The sequence below is a fragment of the Vanacampus margaritifer genome, chromosome 9 (genome assembly GCF_051991255.1).
Source record: "Vanacampus margaritifer isolate UIUO_Vmar chromosome 9, RoL_Vmar_1.0, whole genome shotgun sequence".
NCBI lineage: Eukaryota > Metazoa > Chordata > Actinopteri > Syngnathiformes > Syngnathidae > Vanacampus > Vanacampus margaritifer.
In genome coordinates this window covers 11,925,981-11,943,324 of record NC_135440.1, presented here as the reverse complement: position 1 = coordinate 11,943,324, position 17,344 = coordinate 11,925,981, and the positions used below count along the sequence as shown (strand labels likewise).

The 17,344-nt window shown below is 38.5% G+C and overlaps 1 protein-coding gene across 5 annotated transcripts in view; it reads left to right on the top strand.

Annotated features, from left to right (window-relative positions):
* cobl (cordon-bleu WH2 repeat protein) overlaps positions 1–15,991 on the top strand; it is a 47,206-nt gene extending 31,215 nt beyond the window's left edge. For 3 of the 5 annotated variants that reach the window (XM_077575735.1, XM_077575733.1, XM_077575734.1), the window contains 8 exons: positions 690–845; positions 4,040–4,364; positions 7,163–7,260; positions 7,414–7,560; positions 7,926–9,574; positions 10,884–10,994; positions 11,201–11,497; positions 14,398–15,991. In XM_077575735.1, coding sequence (XP_077431861.1) covers positions 690–845; positions 4,040–4,364; positions 7,163–7,260; positions 7,414–7,560; positions 7,926–9,574; positions 10,884–10,994; positions 11,201–11,497; positions 14,398–14,475 — 2,861 coding nt within the window. In that variant the 3' untranslated portion in view covers positions 14,476–15,991. The remainder of the gene's footprint in view (positions 1–689; positions 846–4,039; positions 4,365–7,162; positions 7,261–7,413; positions 7,561–7,925; positions 9,575–10,883; positions 10,995–11,200; positions 11,498–14,397) is intronic. The other 2 variants (XM_077575736.1, XM_077575737.1) reach the window with 2 other exon arrangements.
* The last annotated feature ends 1,353 nt before the right edge of the window (positions 15,992–17,344 follow it).

The following is a 17,344-nucleotide window of genomic DNA, read 5'->3' as shown; positions in this document are numbered from 1 at the left end:
TGTGGTGACAAACAGTAAAGTAAATTACTTTAGGTAGAGATGCGAGCGTTTTCCCTTTGGATTTTGATCGGGGGTGGGGGAATATTCATTGCTGTATATTTATGTTGCATAAATCTATATTCAGTTTGAGGAACATAGCTGTAGTGATGCCCAATTCCAACCTCAGCCTGGTGCCTAGCTCTTATTGTGTTTATGCTTTTGTTTTAATTGCTCATAAAAATAAAAATAAACATTCAGGTGAAACTTGCAGTTGGCTACTATTGTAGACCGAATCAATGGTAAAATGGAGAAATACCAGTGTTTTGAGGCTAATAGCTCATAGCAACATATGTATTGAAAAGGGGTGAAAATGTACAAAATGATGTAGTTCACTTTTTTCTAGTTTTAGAATTTGTGTACTGAACTTTGAACTACTCTATGTAGTTTATGTCAAAATGAACTTCCTCAACACTATAACTGCACAATACTCCCATAAATGTTGGCCATTGATTGCGAATGAGGTTTGCCAATTTGCACACGTGCACCCATACACACACATGTAGTTTTTCAAACAAATTCATGTGTTACATTGTGAGTACACACCATTGACCTTGTTTATTTTGAGCATTGTAGAGGTTTGTAGGTAAGATATTTGTGTCACTTTATTTGAATTGGTACAATGATATTGCTTGCATGCCATTCCCTTCCAGAAACAAATGACCACCCAGCGCCACCCAAGCCCCGTCGTTCGCCAGCCTGGGAACACCCTACATTATCTACCGCTCCCATGTTCTCGCCTTCACTTGAACCCACAAGAAGCAGTGCCTCACAAAGCACCATGGAGGAGGAGGAAAACACTTCCCAGTGTAGGTGTCATATGCAATCTTTTTTTTTTTTTGCTTAATTTTATTTTTTCACAGAATTTGCTCCTTGTCCCTTACCTCAGTAATGAGTGATACACTCTTATCTTATATGTATTAAAGTAAAATTAGTAAACATAGTAAATTTTAAATGTCTTAAAGCTCTGAAATATATTTTTGTAAGTTACACTCGATATCTTTTTTACCTTTTTTCAGTGTTTTCATCCCATATTTCTTAGCTGGCCTATTGTTGTTCTGTCTGTAGATTTTTCCCTGACTCAATTTCCATCCCTGCCGTATTCATTTTCTTGTGTATCTGCTCTTTTCTCTACCCCCTACCCTGCACCCTTCTTGTAGTGTACTGCTGTGGTCCTGTACGTCTGCGCTTCAAGGATCCTTAAAATCTCTCTGACCCTTTCGTCATCCACCTTTGTTTTCCGTTCCTCTTTGCATATTCATCTTTCTTTACTTTCTTTTACCCCTTTCTCCTTGTCATTGTTTAAAGAAACTTTTATCTGTTCACAATTACATTTCTCGTTATGTCAAATGTGACATTCTTGCTCTCTTGCAGGCCCAAATGGATGTGCGCGGGTCTTGTTTTTTTGTTTTTCTTAGTTTTTTTTTTACAATAGTTTGATCCTTGAGATCTTGTTACAATCGATTATGTGAGAATTCTCGTCTGATTAAAAAATGGGCACAAAGTATGCAGTCAGTAGGTTATAGCATGACAAATGAGCTCAACCCGGAATCCCGTGATGTACAAATAACACTTACAAACTTGATTGATATGAAGATGGCATTATGGCAAGGCAATGTGATACTTCTCAGCCAATACTTTGGTCACATGATATCTTAAGATGAATTGTTTAACCATTATATCTGTGGCTGATTGTTCTGAATTGGTTTTGAGACCTGAGACTTTAATGATGATCTGGCAAATATTGGTTGCTTTTAGCTGGTGGAGGCACAACATGAATTTATTTGTCATACACTTTTTTTCTAATGACTAAAATACTTTAGTGATGCTAATTAATTAATTTTCAGACAAATTACAGTATACTATACTGTGTGATATTTCGTACTGATAATTGTCAACTCTCCCAAACCAATGTGCTAGTATCGGCATGTTATGAATATCATTTTTCCCCCCGGTGTTTTTTACTGAATTATATGACCGTGACCATGTATTACAGAAAAAAAACAACTCTTTTCTCATTAATAAACATAAAATAAGCATTGAGAATATGCGTAACGTGGCAAAATGTTGTTTGCATTACATAAACTAATTTGCTTTGAATATAAGCAAAAGCACATAAGAAAAGCTCATGAAGTTCAAGTGAAACATGGAAGCATGTCTCCAAGGTCACCATAAAAGAAATTTGACAAGTGTGTGTAAGTTATTGTATGTTTGTTGACAGACGAACTATATGTGACACTAAATGTGTGCACAACTGCATGTGCATGTGTGCGTGCAGTGGTTGTGGCTGTAGCCGGCATGACTAAGCTGTTGCTGGGAATGAGTTGGGAAGATAGATAGCCTTGTGACTCAGCACCACATCATGAACGGACAGCCTAAATAAACACACTGGTGCACACAATCAGTGATATGCACCATTTATAACCAAGGGTCTCGTTTCCAAGAATTGAAAGTATTGAGCTTGCAGTTTTGTGCACGCTGGCCTAAAAAGACAGTAAATGGCTCGATGTTTTGTTAGCTGAGCAGTTCAGTGAGTAGCCGACTTAGGTTCTCCCAAATCTGCAGAAGTGACTAACTTGTACTGGGAAAAACGAGAGGTATGTGAAGCAATAGTATATTCCCTGGAACTGAAAACAGTACTGTAAAAAATGTAATTAAAAGGGTTTGTTTACAGTCTATCCACTGAAACATCATTAAAGTTGTTTTATCAAGCCACAAGTTGGTTGTGCTCCGGGCCCAAGTATGTATTTGTGCTTTCTGGTTTGTGTGTTTGTGGTGTCAGAATGAATGTTGAAACAACTATAACAAATACTTCCTCTGTTCGCCCGTGAAAGATGGTGAAGCTGCATCCTGTGTTTCTTTTAAAACAGCTGTCTTGTTTTTGCCTTCAGCACTGCAAGAACTCCAATAGTACCATCCAGGAACTATCAATCTTAGTGCTGCAGCTCCAAATCCACAAATGTCCTTTTTTTTTGTTTTTGTTTTTTTTACTCCAGACACCAGTCCATTCTTAGGCTTTTGTTCACAAACTTATTTGGAAGTGAATGTTGGAATTTATTGCTGTTGCGGTTCACCACAGTTTCTCGAGAATAACGCACACTTGAAAATTATACGCTACCCCCCAAAACGCCCTTCAAAAGCAGTTTTTTTTCTCTCGTGTATTATAAGGACTCTTGATTTACTGCTTTTCTTTTTTCTTCTGTAAAGAGTTTTCCAAAATTTCAACACAATTTCTTAATTTAAAAAAAAAATGTTTAAAATAAAAAGTGTAGGGAGCTCCCAGTTTTAACATCATCTTTCATAAAGCAAAGTGGAAATTTAAATAAATACATAACTGAAAAGTGACCGACAGTATTTCTCAGTGAGCGACAAATGCATGCGAATGTAGCAAATTTGGGTTTTTCGTCAGGGTTCGCAAAAGTTTCAAAAGATTTTTGCAGTGAAAAATTGTCTCAACGTGTTCAAAATTTCTTTGCGACAATTAAAAATTGCCTGTGAACATTTGACAAATCTTGATGAAAATGCAAAATTCACTACGTTCGCAAGCATTCACCGCACAGTGAGATACCAGCTTTATCGGCCTTCAGATTTGTAAAAAGGCTGATGCCCATATTTGTCAAAATGCCAAATATCTGCACCGATAATCGGCCTATCCCTAATCAAAAGTACTGTACTAATGGTATCGGTGCTTGGTATTGGTGACTACTCAAGTTTTAAGTACTCGTACTGGTATCGGGGAAAAAGACTTGCTTTGGAAAATACCCATGCTTGTTGCCATCTTGACACCCAATATTTATACAAAATCAACAAGCTAAGACGTTCGTCAGTCCGACCTCATATCTTATGGCAATTTTTTATTGTTTCTCTAAGTATAGTACCTCCCTCGATTTTATTTGTTTGTGTGGGGGTGGAATGCATGTTAATTTCAAGAATTTACTATACTAATCGCTAACATTTTAACAAGCGGTGAATCCTGCAAGTAACATCTCTCTTTGTCCTTCAGCTAGGCTCCATTCTGTAAAGCGCATGGGAGCCAGTGCCCAAGCCCCTGAAACTGAAACAGCTGAAACTGCTGAGACTTTGTCCCTGGGAACCAGCAGCAGTGGCAGCAGTCTACCAGATCAAGGTTATGCTGCTTCTGAGGGAATGGTAGATGGTGAGGATTCGGGCCTGGTGAGCTCCCCGTCTGACATTCATCCCACATCCCCAGACGAGAGGTTTTTTTTGGAGCCAAGTTTTGGTGCCAGAAGAGAAACACTGCCCGGGCCTATCCGAGACATTTCAAGTGACAGCGATGAAGGATGTGCCACCTGGGGATCAAATAATGGGTAAATAAGTCATGATTTGAAGAAGTGCGTTTGTGAGTTTGTCTGTTTATTTTGTACTGTATGAATAGCCTGTCAAGACACACTGTTCACTCTTTGTTACGCTGGTCAAGACCTAAGCAAAAAATGAATTCACCAAGATACAGAATGCACACGTTTGGTGCTCTACGCTTGATCTTTACTTTTTTTTTCTCTTCTTTTTTTTAGAGAGTATTGCTCATTTGATAGTCTTACCGGTTCGACATGTCATCATCATTGCTCACTCTTTTTTTAACTTTTTTTTTGTATGCGGGTGTGTACTCGTTAATTCACCTAAAACCTCTTAAAAATCCCATACCGTTCACCTAAACCGAATACTTCAGAATCCAGCTAGTCGTGAGGTTGTCAGGAGACCCGAGGAAGGATCAAAGAAAAGAAAGAAAAGTGAAATCCAGCACCGACCAGACATCACCTACCACCCACCGGGTTACCAACCAGAATCTTTCACCAACCCCAGAAACATCTAAAATCCAACGAATTAGGGAGACCTCAAGAGACCAAAAGGAAAGACTGAAGAAAGGAAGGAAGGATAGATGAAGCAGAGTGAGATCCACAGACTTGATCTTTACACTGTCCCTGTATCTGACCAAGTGCCTGTAACTTCTTTTGCGTCATAGACTGCTTACACGTACAGTAATTTGACTAACTAGCATCTAAACAACCCAAAAATAAAAAATCCAACTTAACATTACGCTGAATGTAGTTTTAATTAGTGAGAGCCCTGCCCTTGTTTCTCTTTTTCAAAGGGCCTGGGCAATGTGGTAAGCCATCAAGCATGACGCTCTCACTGCACTCATTTGTTAATGTGGTTGGTGGCTGTCAGTAATTGCTTCTGTCGTGGTCGTCCATGTTTTTTTTTTCTTTGAAAAACTTCCAATGGCTTGTCTTTTAACAAAAATTGTATTCAGACCACTTCACATTTCTCACATTTTGTTCCAGCAGGCTTTGAGACTGCAACCAAAAGGCAACCTTTTTTTCAGCGTTTGCGATGAAGCATTTCATATAGTCACATTTTTGCAAGTGCGTATATTTTCACTATATTAGACGTTGTAGTTAAGTCACCCTCTTTTTCAGTCAGTTTCCACATTGTGTGTACGCTGGTCGCTTTGGACTTGAATGTGGACAGCTGATGTGCACAATGTTCCATTCCGAATGAGTTTCAGACAGACACATTGGGCCATCCACATCGATAAACATGATCCTGCACGTGCATGCATAATGACAAAGTGTATTTCACTTGTGTGTGCCAAACAAAATGTCTCACATGTTTCAGCAGCCATTTTAAAGACATGTTTACAATAGCTACAAACTACTTAATTGTGGCATTTAAGAACAAACTATGAATGTTAAATTTATGTTTAAACTAATTTAGAATTAGTATACATTATTGTTGTCTGAACATTTTTGCACAGGAATTATTTTTGAATAAATTAAACCTTTAAATAAATGTTTGTTGGGCTTATTAGATTAAAATCGATTAAAATTGTAATCGTCCTAAATGACTGCAAAAATCGAGATTTTATTTTTTTGGCCATATCGCCCAGCCCTACTGTAGCGTGAACTTTTGACATTTTCCATAAATTTCACTAGAAAGCCAAATATCCCTAACTTTTTGTGAGTAGTGTATATTTATATAAAATTAAATAAAAGTTTTTACAATTTTAATCATCTGTTTTATCAGAGTAGGCTTTTAATGTTAATTAAAAAAAAATTAATTACTACACTTTACTATTGGCCCTATTTGCCAATCTACGTCAGTGAAGAAATTCCGGTTGCATTCCTTTGATAATATCAAAACTTTTTTTCCCACCACTAATATGAATAACTTATATGGATTCATATGAAAAATGAAACATTTCAGAGAGGGAAACATAGAAAATCTGGTTGCATAAGTCTGCACACGCTATAATACAGTGCGGTGCATAGTGCATACCCACTTCTCAAATTATTTTTGTTTTTTTAATACATAGTTTCACCACTTAAATGTTTCAGATCATCAAACAAATGTAAATACTGTGTCAGTGTTTGTGACTCAACATTAGGAAGTGAAGTGACTATGCAAAAATTGTTTACATGGCCAAAAGCACTGCTGACGAAACATGAAACCTCGTCTAAAAATAAATTAATACAAAAAAAAAAAACACTGACTCATTCCCAAGGCCTGATGATGCAGAAGTTATAAAAATGAGCTGTGATGGGTAATTTCAGGTAAAAACACTGATCACCCAAACACAGTGGTGTAGTAGCAGCAAAACTGTTGGGTATTTTGTTTTTTGATCTTTTTAGTTTTGTGCTCAAAAGTAGCATAGCATGGTTGTGTTTTTTCTTTCTTCGTCAAAGGCCTTTGTGGAGAGTGAATGCTGTCCCATATCACTTTTATGGATTGAAATGTGTGTGGTAATTAGTGTTGTTCCGATACCGTTTTTTTTAAATCTGCGTTATTGAGAAGGCAACCGTTCCCAACTTTCTTTGAAGACAAATTGTAGTTGTGTTTAGCTGTCTTGTTGTGGCTGAAATGCTAGTATCTAATCAGGATGGTCTGTTTAACCCTTAAAGTAATTGCAATCTGAACTGCACAAAGATTCTGGAAATATGAAAATAACCAAATAGTATAGCACACAGCTGTTAAGAGCAAAGGGCTTGGATGAGTTTTTATAGTTGTCCCTGGGGCCTCATCTCTCGTCTGCACGTAAGAATACTGACCAAAATGTGTGTCGATATCTAATAGATTTTTTTTATGTGTGTGTGTACCTTCCTCACAGGCAAAGCAATCCCCAGGCAAAGTCAGGAAACAAAAACAACACTTTTGAAGAGAAATACAAATGGCTCCATCAGATGAACATGGAAGAAGACCTCTCAGGTGAGGAAACAGGACACTGTCAAATTCTGCTGTGGCTTTTAACAGTCTGACTTCATTAAAATGTTCTGGTCTTACTATTATTAAACTATATTTGTATTTATTTGACTATATTTTATTAATTAAAAAAAACAACACAATAATACATTTCAACAGTGATTCATGGTGTGCCGGTGTCTGTAGTGGACATGAATGTACCTGTCACAGCCATAGATGAAGTACCGGTACTGGAAGACTATAAACCTCTTATAGAAGAGAAAAAGGCAAAAGTACTCACAGGGATGAAGTTAACAGATCCGAATGGTAAGACATTAACATCCAAGGTGTGCAGTGTTTGATCTTTGCTGTATATATCAGCTTCTTTTTAGGGCTTAATTTCCTGGAAGTGGAACCTTGGTCTACCAAATTAATTCATACAAATACTTTTTTTTTTTTTAAAGCAAACTTTTTTTCTATCAATTGAAATTATTGGAAATAGACTCATTCCTTCCAGCCCCTGAAACAAGTTATGTTCACCTTGTTGTTATGGATTTGATTAAAAAAAAAAGTAGTCCTTTATTGCCTCTTGGTTGCAGTGGGCGTGAGTATGCCACAAGACAAAAAGTGGGAGCTTCCTCTGGGATCTGTCATAACTTAATCAAAATATGTCTTGTTCTATTTTATCACAGGTTCGGAGAGAGCTGAAGAGTGGCGCAACAAAAACAATAATGCTTGCACAGCTGCTTCCACTAAAAAAAAATGCATTATGAATACGAATCCTTATCAGTATATGACCACACAGGGAAATGGCTCAAGTGGGTATGCAAAGCAAAAGAAAAATGAAGATGTGAAAGAGGATTCACAAAGACTGTTTGCAGTCAAACCTTGCAAGTCCGAGGTACCCAGCAAAAACATGACGACACAAACTCTCAGATCTGATCTCATGACGGATAGCACTCATTGCTTACGTGAGGACAGTGTTGTCCTGCCCCAAACCAGCCAGAGATCATCGTCCACAGAAAAAGTAGACAATAATGTTTTTTACCCAAATAACTCTAGCTCAGATACATTGCCCAGGAAAGGTCCTTGCAATCCCACCACTCGACTTGGTATGAAAACATTCACTGTTGTTCCTCCCAAGCCTTGTGTCACGCAGGGTGGTACGCAAAATGCCACGTTAACTACTGGTGCTATTAAAATTGATGAGCAAGGAAATATCATGAAAATGTCTGGTTACCACAACAGAGCTGCTGCTGCAACAGAATCAGGAATTTCCAGAGGTGAGGAGCGTCCACTTGTCGGGAAAGCCAAAGCCTTTTGGAGCTGTAGTGAAAGACAAGAATGTCCTCTTCCTTGCAGCACAGGTGTCACTGACAAGGCAAAGGGGAGCTTTGACAACATTAAAAGTACTCGCAGTGCTGGGACGACATTAACCGCTGACGGACGAGAACTCCTAAAAACACAACACGCAGTTATGAATACTGCAGACAATGCCTCGCCCAAAGGAACTGGTAGAAAAATCGGCACAATGAATAGTGTCATGAAAAATGAGCTACAAGCTATAATGGGTAAAGATATTTCAGTACCAGAAAGAACGAAACAACCACAACCAACAATCCCTTCAGATATTCCTCACTTCCTCAAACAAACCAGACGTACATCAAGCCAGTATGTGGCATCTGCCATCAATAGATACACCCCAACGGCATCAACAAAACCCAACATTATGTCTTTGCCGTCTCCGTCCCCTCCTGTTACATCAAATGTTGCCTACCATTCACTGGGTCACTCCATGCAAGTGAATCCACGCCAGTCCTCCAAGATATCGTTGGCAGATAATATGATCAATAAAGCCGGTCTTCACCACCCAGGTCCTGTAAGGTCAAAGAGCTACCCAGGATATGTGTCAGAAAGGCAGAAAGAAATTGCACACAACAAGGAAGGAAACTGCGCTGAATCCATCAACGAAAGCTCCTATTCACTCGGACCAGTATCGGACCGAATTAAACACTTCCAGTCAAGTGCTCCCACTCAAACGGCCATCACGGAACGTGATATTCGAGAAGTTAATCGGTGTCGAAGCCCCAGCGCTACACACCGATCTCATCCGCAATCAACTGCCAAACCCCTGACAGCCAGTCAACTAACAGCTGCGGCAAAGCCAGAACTTTCACGTACTATGTCAGACAGACAGGCACCTGGACCTCCACCTGTGAACATATTTGGACCAGTTAAAAAGTTTAAGCCAGTGGTCTGTCGATCTATTGAGAAGGATACCTCTCTGCATAGTAACCTAATGGAGGCCATCCAAGCAGGAGGCAAGGACAGCCTCAAGAAGGTGAGTGAGATTGTCATCAGCTTGCGTTATGACAATGTACATAATGATAATGGCCATCTCTTCACAGAACGCACGGTGTTGTTTTTCCATTTTCAATTGTAAACACTCCATCTTGGGAAAACATGGGTCTTCTGTAGTTAGTATTAAACTGCAAAAACACTACTTCGCTGTAGTGTTGAACCACGGGCAGAGCACAGCATTTTTTTTTTTACTTCTCCCCCCATGCATATTTTACAGAGCATAATTCTGTTAATACCATTGTCCATAATACAGTACATTTGCTATACTCAAGCTCGGTCTCGCGCCCCAAATCTCCATTCTCATTCTCCATTCCATCCACCAGTCGTGTTAACGTCAGAATGTTAATTGAATCAATTTGCATCTTGCTCTTTTCTGGAGGAAAAACAAACAAAAATGTCATAGTCCAACAATTGGAAAAATTCAATTTTATCAAAATGGTAAATGGACAACTTTGCTTACCATGAAATTGCTGACCGGTTCTGTCAATACTTAAATAAAATAAAGACAACCTTTTTTTACTTTTTTTTTTTTTTTTAATAAAAATAATTTTTATGGATTTCACTTAACATAAACAGGCTACTTGTTTTAACGAGTCTTTTTTGACTTCACTTACCATCAGGTTGTTGTTTTTAAAGGCAATGTGTTTTGGACTGACAAATAACTGTTAATATTGTCATGGCAAAATGTAACATTTATAATGTACATTGTTTATAGACATAGTGATTAAATTTTGAGACCTCATATAGTCACATAGCCTTGTTGGTCTTTTCTCTTCAAACTTGAATGTGCTGCAATCCATATCATGTTTTTAAACGACCTCTTCAGGTCAGAGGCTGCATCAAAGCCTTCTGTATGCTCTAGCATAAAAAATAAAAAAAACACATTAAAAATGTATAAATCCGTTTTTGGGACCATGGCAATATTTAAAATAGAACGTTTTTGTACGTTTTTGAGACCAAATTAGTTAATTGCGTGCTAATTCTACTGAATCAAGCTTTAAAAATGTACTGTCCTTAAATCGTATCACATATATCGATCCGTATCTTTTACTGGAAAGATAAACACCCCTAAATTGCACTGTAGAATATGTTAAATTAACATGTGATTTATAGTTAGTGGACATATTGCTCCACTTTGTGATTGGATTGGTTTATGTAAACTCTGATCGGCCTAAAGAATCCTTACCGTGCAAAGACTTAAAAAAGCAGCACAAGTATAATACTGTTTTTTTATAATATGTTGGCTAGAAAACATATTTACCTACATGTTCCTCTTCTATTGATATAAGATATCCTCATCTGGTACCAGAAGCATGAAGGAAGCTCCTTTTGACGAGAATGAGAGGTCTGCTCTTCTCGCTGCAATTAGAGCCCAAAGCAACACAGGAAGGCTGAGGAAGGTAAACTTCTCAAGTGGCACCGTACATGATGTCACTGCCCAGAAGTTCTTAGAAAGAAATTATTAGTCTTAGTACAGTCGTTGATTAAATCATTAACTTTGTACCTTCATCAAATAATCTTTTAAGGCCAAGTTCGTAACTGCTTCGTTTGAGAGTGCCTGATATTCCGCATACTGTTTATATTCACACTGCTTTGTTTCCAATAGACAACATCTGGAGCTGCTGCGGAGTTAGAAAGGTTCCGGTCAGCCTCAGAGGACCAAAGGAGAGACGTTCCCTGTTCTCCTTCACCCATTTCTTTGACTTGCACTTCTCCTTTCTTTGCAACATCTCCACCGCCATCCATGCTCGCACCTCCTCCTTATCCTCCCCTCCTCTTGCACCAGTCGAAGCCTACCACTGTGGATCATCTGAGTACCAATGCCCGCATGAACCCAGGCTTGGCCAGGGAAGCTATGATGGAGGCCATACGCTCTGGATCTGCTGCCGAGAAGCTAAAAAAGGTAGAAATCTGGGAGGAAGAATGTTTGATCCTGTGCCGGTAAAGCTTGTAGCAACTCGTGAATTTTTCATCCCTTGTGCTGTTTCATGAAAGGCCAATGGCGAAAGTGCTATACTCTCACACATCCCCACGGATCAAATTACAGCAGGCAACTCGAGCTTGCCATTTGTCCACTCTGTTCGCTGTGCAGAGCAAAGAAAATACATTCGCTTAAAGAGAAATCAAACATAAAGCAAAGATGGCTATAATGAATTTTAAATTAACATTAGTCTTACGAGCAAAAGTTTAGAGCAGCATTATTTTACCTTAAAAGACTTCTTCCTTCCTTTTCAAAGATGAAAGTAAGAAATTGGAACCACAAATACAGAATTTGACCACAACTTCACAAAACAGTGCAAGCAGCTTGATGACTAGATAGAATTGCAGATTGTTTCACATTTAAGTCATCAGACATCCACTATTGATTTAAGAACTTCTTTTTTTTTTACCCAAGAAAAGAAAGTTCACTTTATGGGCAGCGGCTGTTTAATATTCATTATTTCCACATTCTTTGTAGTAGGCCATCATTACTGTGGAGAGGAACGCAATTACAGAAACTATCTTACTTGCATTACAGCCAAATTAAATAGTTCCAGTTTGTTTTCAACTTTTGTATTGTGTTTCTTTATGGATACGCTCACAAATGCTGTAAGCAAGCCCTTGTCATCGTGACACAAACTGGTATTGTCTGTCCCAATGTTTCCCAATCCTTTTTTTAACCTTGAACAAAAATGTCATGAAAAAGTGTACTAAAATGAAAATTCATTCATTTTTAAAAGTATTGGAGAGGATTTTACTACAAATTAAGTTGTCTGATTCACTTAAAAGTAGCTTCATCAAGCTGTAACTGACTGGTTATCAAAAATATATAAATATATATATATTATTCATAAACTGTGGACGTGGCGCGAAATGTTAGATTCTAGCCAATCAATAACGAAGGTGCTTCATTATTGATTGGCTCCTGGCTTGTCAATTACTCTTCTTGCGTATGTGCCCCGAGTATGTAGCTTGCGTAGGCCTCCAACGTAACAGTGTTTACCAGAGCAGCGGCGGCGTAGCTTCTTCCTACTGTAGCTAGCTCCTCGCGTGTATGTTCAAACAATGGCAGAGAAGGATACAGGACGACCAAGCCGTAAAAGAAAGACTGTTTTTGAGGTTGCTGAACAAGAGGAGACAAGGACTGAAAGAGCGAAGCCAAACAAAAGTCATGTTGGGCGAGTCACGGATCTGAATATATTACTGGATAGCAGATAGGCCAAGACTTTTGAAGCCGCGAGGCCGCCATATTTCTCCTCCCAAGAAACATTTCTCGGAATACAATCCTATTCATACCGTCCACTTTTTTTTTTTTTTACTTGTTAAAAAAAAACAGTGACCGCCCCGGCCCTATACTATAAGAGCCTATGAGCTGTATATGTCTAATCTGTACGTATACTTATAGTTTATACAGTAGTTTGCTTGCGAGATAGGAGGAGTAAGATGGTCGCCCCTCAACGGCCAGCACGGGCGTGTATGGGCTGCTATCCAATAACATACAGTAATTTCTGGACTATAAGCCTGTATTATTATTATACGTATAATATATTATTATATACTATATTTTTTTCACTTGCATTCAACCCTGCGGCTGATGCAAAGGTGCGGCTTATCCATCAGATCACAAGGGGGCGCACTTTAAAGGAAACGCAAGAGCGTCAGGCAGAGCAAAACAAACCAAGTTGAACCCAAATACAGTAGGAGAGACCGAACGAGAGCGAGACAATTTGCGCCCTCATTATGGAAGTCGCGGGAACCCGGTGCGGTAGCATTAAAACACCTGCGGCTTATAGTCAAGTGTGCCTCATAGTCCAGAAATGACTTTATACAGATCAGTGGGGCAAGTCTTTTCAGCAATGGCGTGCGCTAAAGCAGCAGAGAGGTCTCAAGATGGATGTTTTGGTTGCTAAGTTACTGCTGAACAGGTCACTTCAGTTTACTTTTTGAGTAAGAGCTATACTTTATGAAGCTTGTTAAACATGTAAAGTTGTATAATGACACCAGCGTCAATGCAGCTCAACGGTTTGTTTATTGACGCTACGTTTCCTGCGTAAAAAGGAAGGGGGGGGGGGGTATTACGCATGCGCACTATTAAGAAAACCACAAACAGCCGTTGGGCTACGCCTTCGCCGAAGAATCCTCTCTAATACCTTGAAGTTACTCAAAAATGTACTTAGTGTGAAATTTGAACCTGTGGAATTGAACACAAAGCTGACAAACATAATTCACAGGAAGCCATGACTTTTTGTTGTATGGATAAGCAACTTGTGCACACACACGTTTATTGTATAGGATTTAGTTGTTCTGCCTAGACTAGCCATCGACATCTTTTGGGGCAGATGCACTGCTATTTTATCCCCTCCATTTTACCTGAATAAACTGGCCCACACTTTAGAGGGAGCAGCTCATTAATGGTTTTTGCAAACTGGACCAATCAACAACAGTGGCAGGGGATCAGCAGTCATGCCTTACAAATTTGACAAGAATCTGTCTTTAGAATAGAATGTTGCATTCTTTTCAGTCAATGTCATTTGTATTCATTATTTCAACACCATTGGTTCTGGATATGTGCGCATTTTATTTCATGAAACTCAACTGTGAATGGTATATTACTCAGTTTGTCCAGCCCTGGTTGCTGGCATACATAGATATACAAACATATTTGTAATCAATTGATATTTCAATTTTGGACAAATTAAGTAAAATGTTATTATTTGACGCATCTCTGATGACTCATTACTGTAGTGTGCCAAGAAATACAAAGAGGGGAAACGTCATAGTTTTTATGTGTGGTGTGTTTTTTTTTTGTTTTTTTTAATGCAGGTTGCAGTGCCCACAAAGACAGTCCAAGTGAATGGCAGACTGGGAACAATGCATGCATCCTTCTCCAATCTTCCATAGGGGGGAAACGTACAATCACAAGTAAAAACATTTCCAAAATTCTATTGTTGGCTGTGTTTTACCACAGCGCTTTGGAATGGACATTTAGAAATCTGGTCATGTTCAGTCAATGTTCGAGATTGTAACGCATGACTTGAATGAGGCAGATCTGTCGCAGGTGACAGGTTTGCTGTATATTATTTGTAAAACCAGAGCTATTTGTCAGCTCAGTCACTGGCCGCATTCTAGGAGATGCGTCCATCTGGATAACACAAAAACTTAGTTTCTATCTTTACTCGAGCTTTTGGGGTTTGAACTGGAACATTATGCAGAAATAAGTGCCAATGAAAGCAGAATATTTCACATGGTTTGTGCTACTTCCACAGCCTGTTCTTTTTGTGCTGTTTGTTTTATTTTTGTTTACCACAACTGAGAATTGGATGCCTTCTAGTGTTGTGTTGCTCAGTGTTATTATGTACAAACATTTTTTTTTTCTGTTAGCATTCCAAATGTGGTGCAATATGTTGGTAAGTATATCCTGATTTGAAGTACTTTGAAATACACTTAAGAGTGTATTTTCTGCAGATCTGTTAAAGAATGCCAACTTTTTCAGTAGTGTGGAGGAGACACACACACACACAAAAAAAGGTTTTGACCCACTTGGTGCCTTTTAGCTTCTAATGCTACTGTTTTAGCTTCTAACTTTAGATTTGTGATTAACACAAAGCTTCACGTACTTGATTGTTCCGCAGGGATGTTATCTACAAACATGCTGTATATAGTACAAGAGAAGTAGCATACATTTTGTTTTTCATTCGCAAAAAGGATCTTAAGGTGAAATTGACCTTGTTTCTCCGTTTGTTAAAGAAGTACTTATGGAAATGTTGGCTGTAGGGCAAAGAAATTAAGTTAATGAACAAATATCACATTACAGGTGTGTGCTGGCTTTGCAATATTCATGTCATGCAACATAGTTTTAGTGCATTTGTGGTACTACATTTCATACCTTGATGAAAAGTTTACAGTTTGGAGTAGCTGTATTTGATTTAGGAAGAGTCAGTTGCTGCCATTAATATGACTTTGGATTTTATGTTTATACTGAATAAGTTTTCAAATGAAAACCTGAATGACAACACTTAAGAATGCATTTGCAGGTGCAAATGCTTGCTGGAATAGGAAAGGGGATGTGAATTCCTGGTTTCACAGATTATTTTATGTTCCATGTTTTTCAAGATGAAACATTCATTTTATCCAGAGAATAAAACCCTGAGATGTTCTTTTTTTTTATTGTCTTACTGAAATGTGTTATTTGCTGGATGATTTGATTGACACATAATAGACCACATTTTACATGAGCATTGTATATTTTGTAAACAAACGATCACTATGGCTTTAGTTTTGTATTATTAAAGGCTCTTTCAGATGATGGCTCGAGATTTATATAAGCAACTACATTTTACGTTTTTCCCAAACAAGTTTGCACAATGATTTTGTCTACCTTATTTTTGATTGAATAAATAATTTTGTAATTGCAACATACTTTTTGTAATGTCTTCTTTGGAGTACAAACGTGTGAATTCCAGTCATTGTAAAAGCATCACAGGGGCTTGTGTCATTTCCAGTAGTACGGCTGCCCTCATGAAACACAGTGTAACATCTCACTCTCTCTGGCTCGTCATGGCCCGGCTGCTTTTCCCGGCAGCGGCTCAACGCCCTGACTCATCACTGTGGCTGCACATAATGATGCTCCTAAACTTCAGCGCAGCCTTGCTTCTTCCAGATACAGCAACATGTGCAGCACATCGGAGCTCTAGAAAAAGAAAAACCCTGCGATGGTCCCCCTAGTGGGAAATTACTTTTATGCTCAAAATACTTCGGCTGGCAATCACAGAGATGATAATAAAATATAAATGGCAAAGGAGCCAATTTTTCAACACTGCAGTCAGAGCCAAGTTTGGATGTATGCATCGATTTAGTGTTACACAGCTGTGCCTATGGGGTTTACCAAACCACAACTAATATCAAAGTAAGTTGCACAATTTTTCAATACAAGTTTGATACAGTGAAACCTTGTGTAACACTTAGAGGGGTGTAAACAGTCCCACCCAAAAAAAGCCACTTTTGTGAGACACTTGCTAAGACTTGACATTTGTACGCAATAAATTTGATGGGGAAAAAATCTGCTGTCTCTGGCATCATCTTGTCCCTCTACAACAGGGGTGTCCAAACTTTTTCCTCCGAGGGCCACATATAGAGAAATCGAAGGATGCAAGGCCACTTTGAGGAGAGGAGAAAAAAAACGTAAACTTTTCAAGCATACCAAAATAAGTCAATCAAGCAATTCCGTAATATTTATACTTTCCAGTGTTGTTTTGGAAACACTGCTCCCTTTGACAAAATATTTTGGGGTGGTCGGACCTTAACCCACCAAAATATATTAGCTGAAACCCATATCTACATTCAAAACAAAAACGGGAGCAATCTGACAAAAGCTGAGTTTTTTTTTTTTTTTTGAAGCAGTTACTTGACAATCATTCATGTGATATTTTCACAATTTAGACCTTGACAGAGTAGATTTTTGCTTATAAAAATGAATTATCTTTATTCATCACAGTCTTGATAAAGATACATGTTACTTTTTTAATTGTAAACAGTTCATTTGGTTTGGTTTGCTCTACAGTATATAAAACAAATGTATTAGTATCAGATATTTTTAGTATATATTGCGGGCCACTTAAAAATGGATTGCGGGTCACAAATGGTCCCCGTGCCATAGTTTGGACACCACTGCTCTTCAAGAAACTAAAACGCCTGAGGAAAACCAACCAATCAGAGGCAGAAGGCGGGACTTACAAGGTGTCATTCATTTGTTGCACACTTGTAGCACACA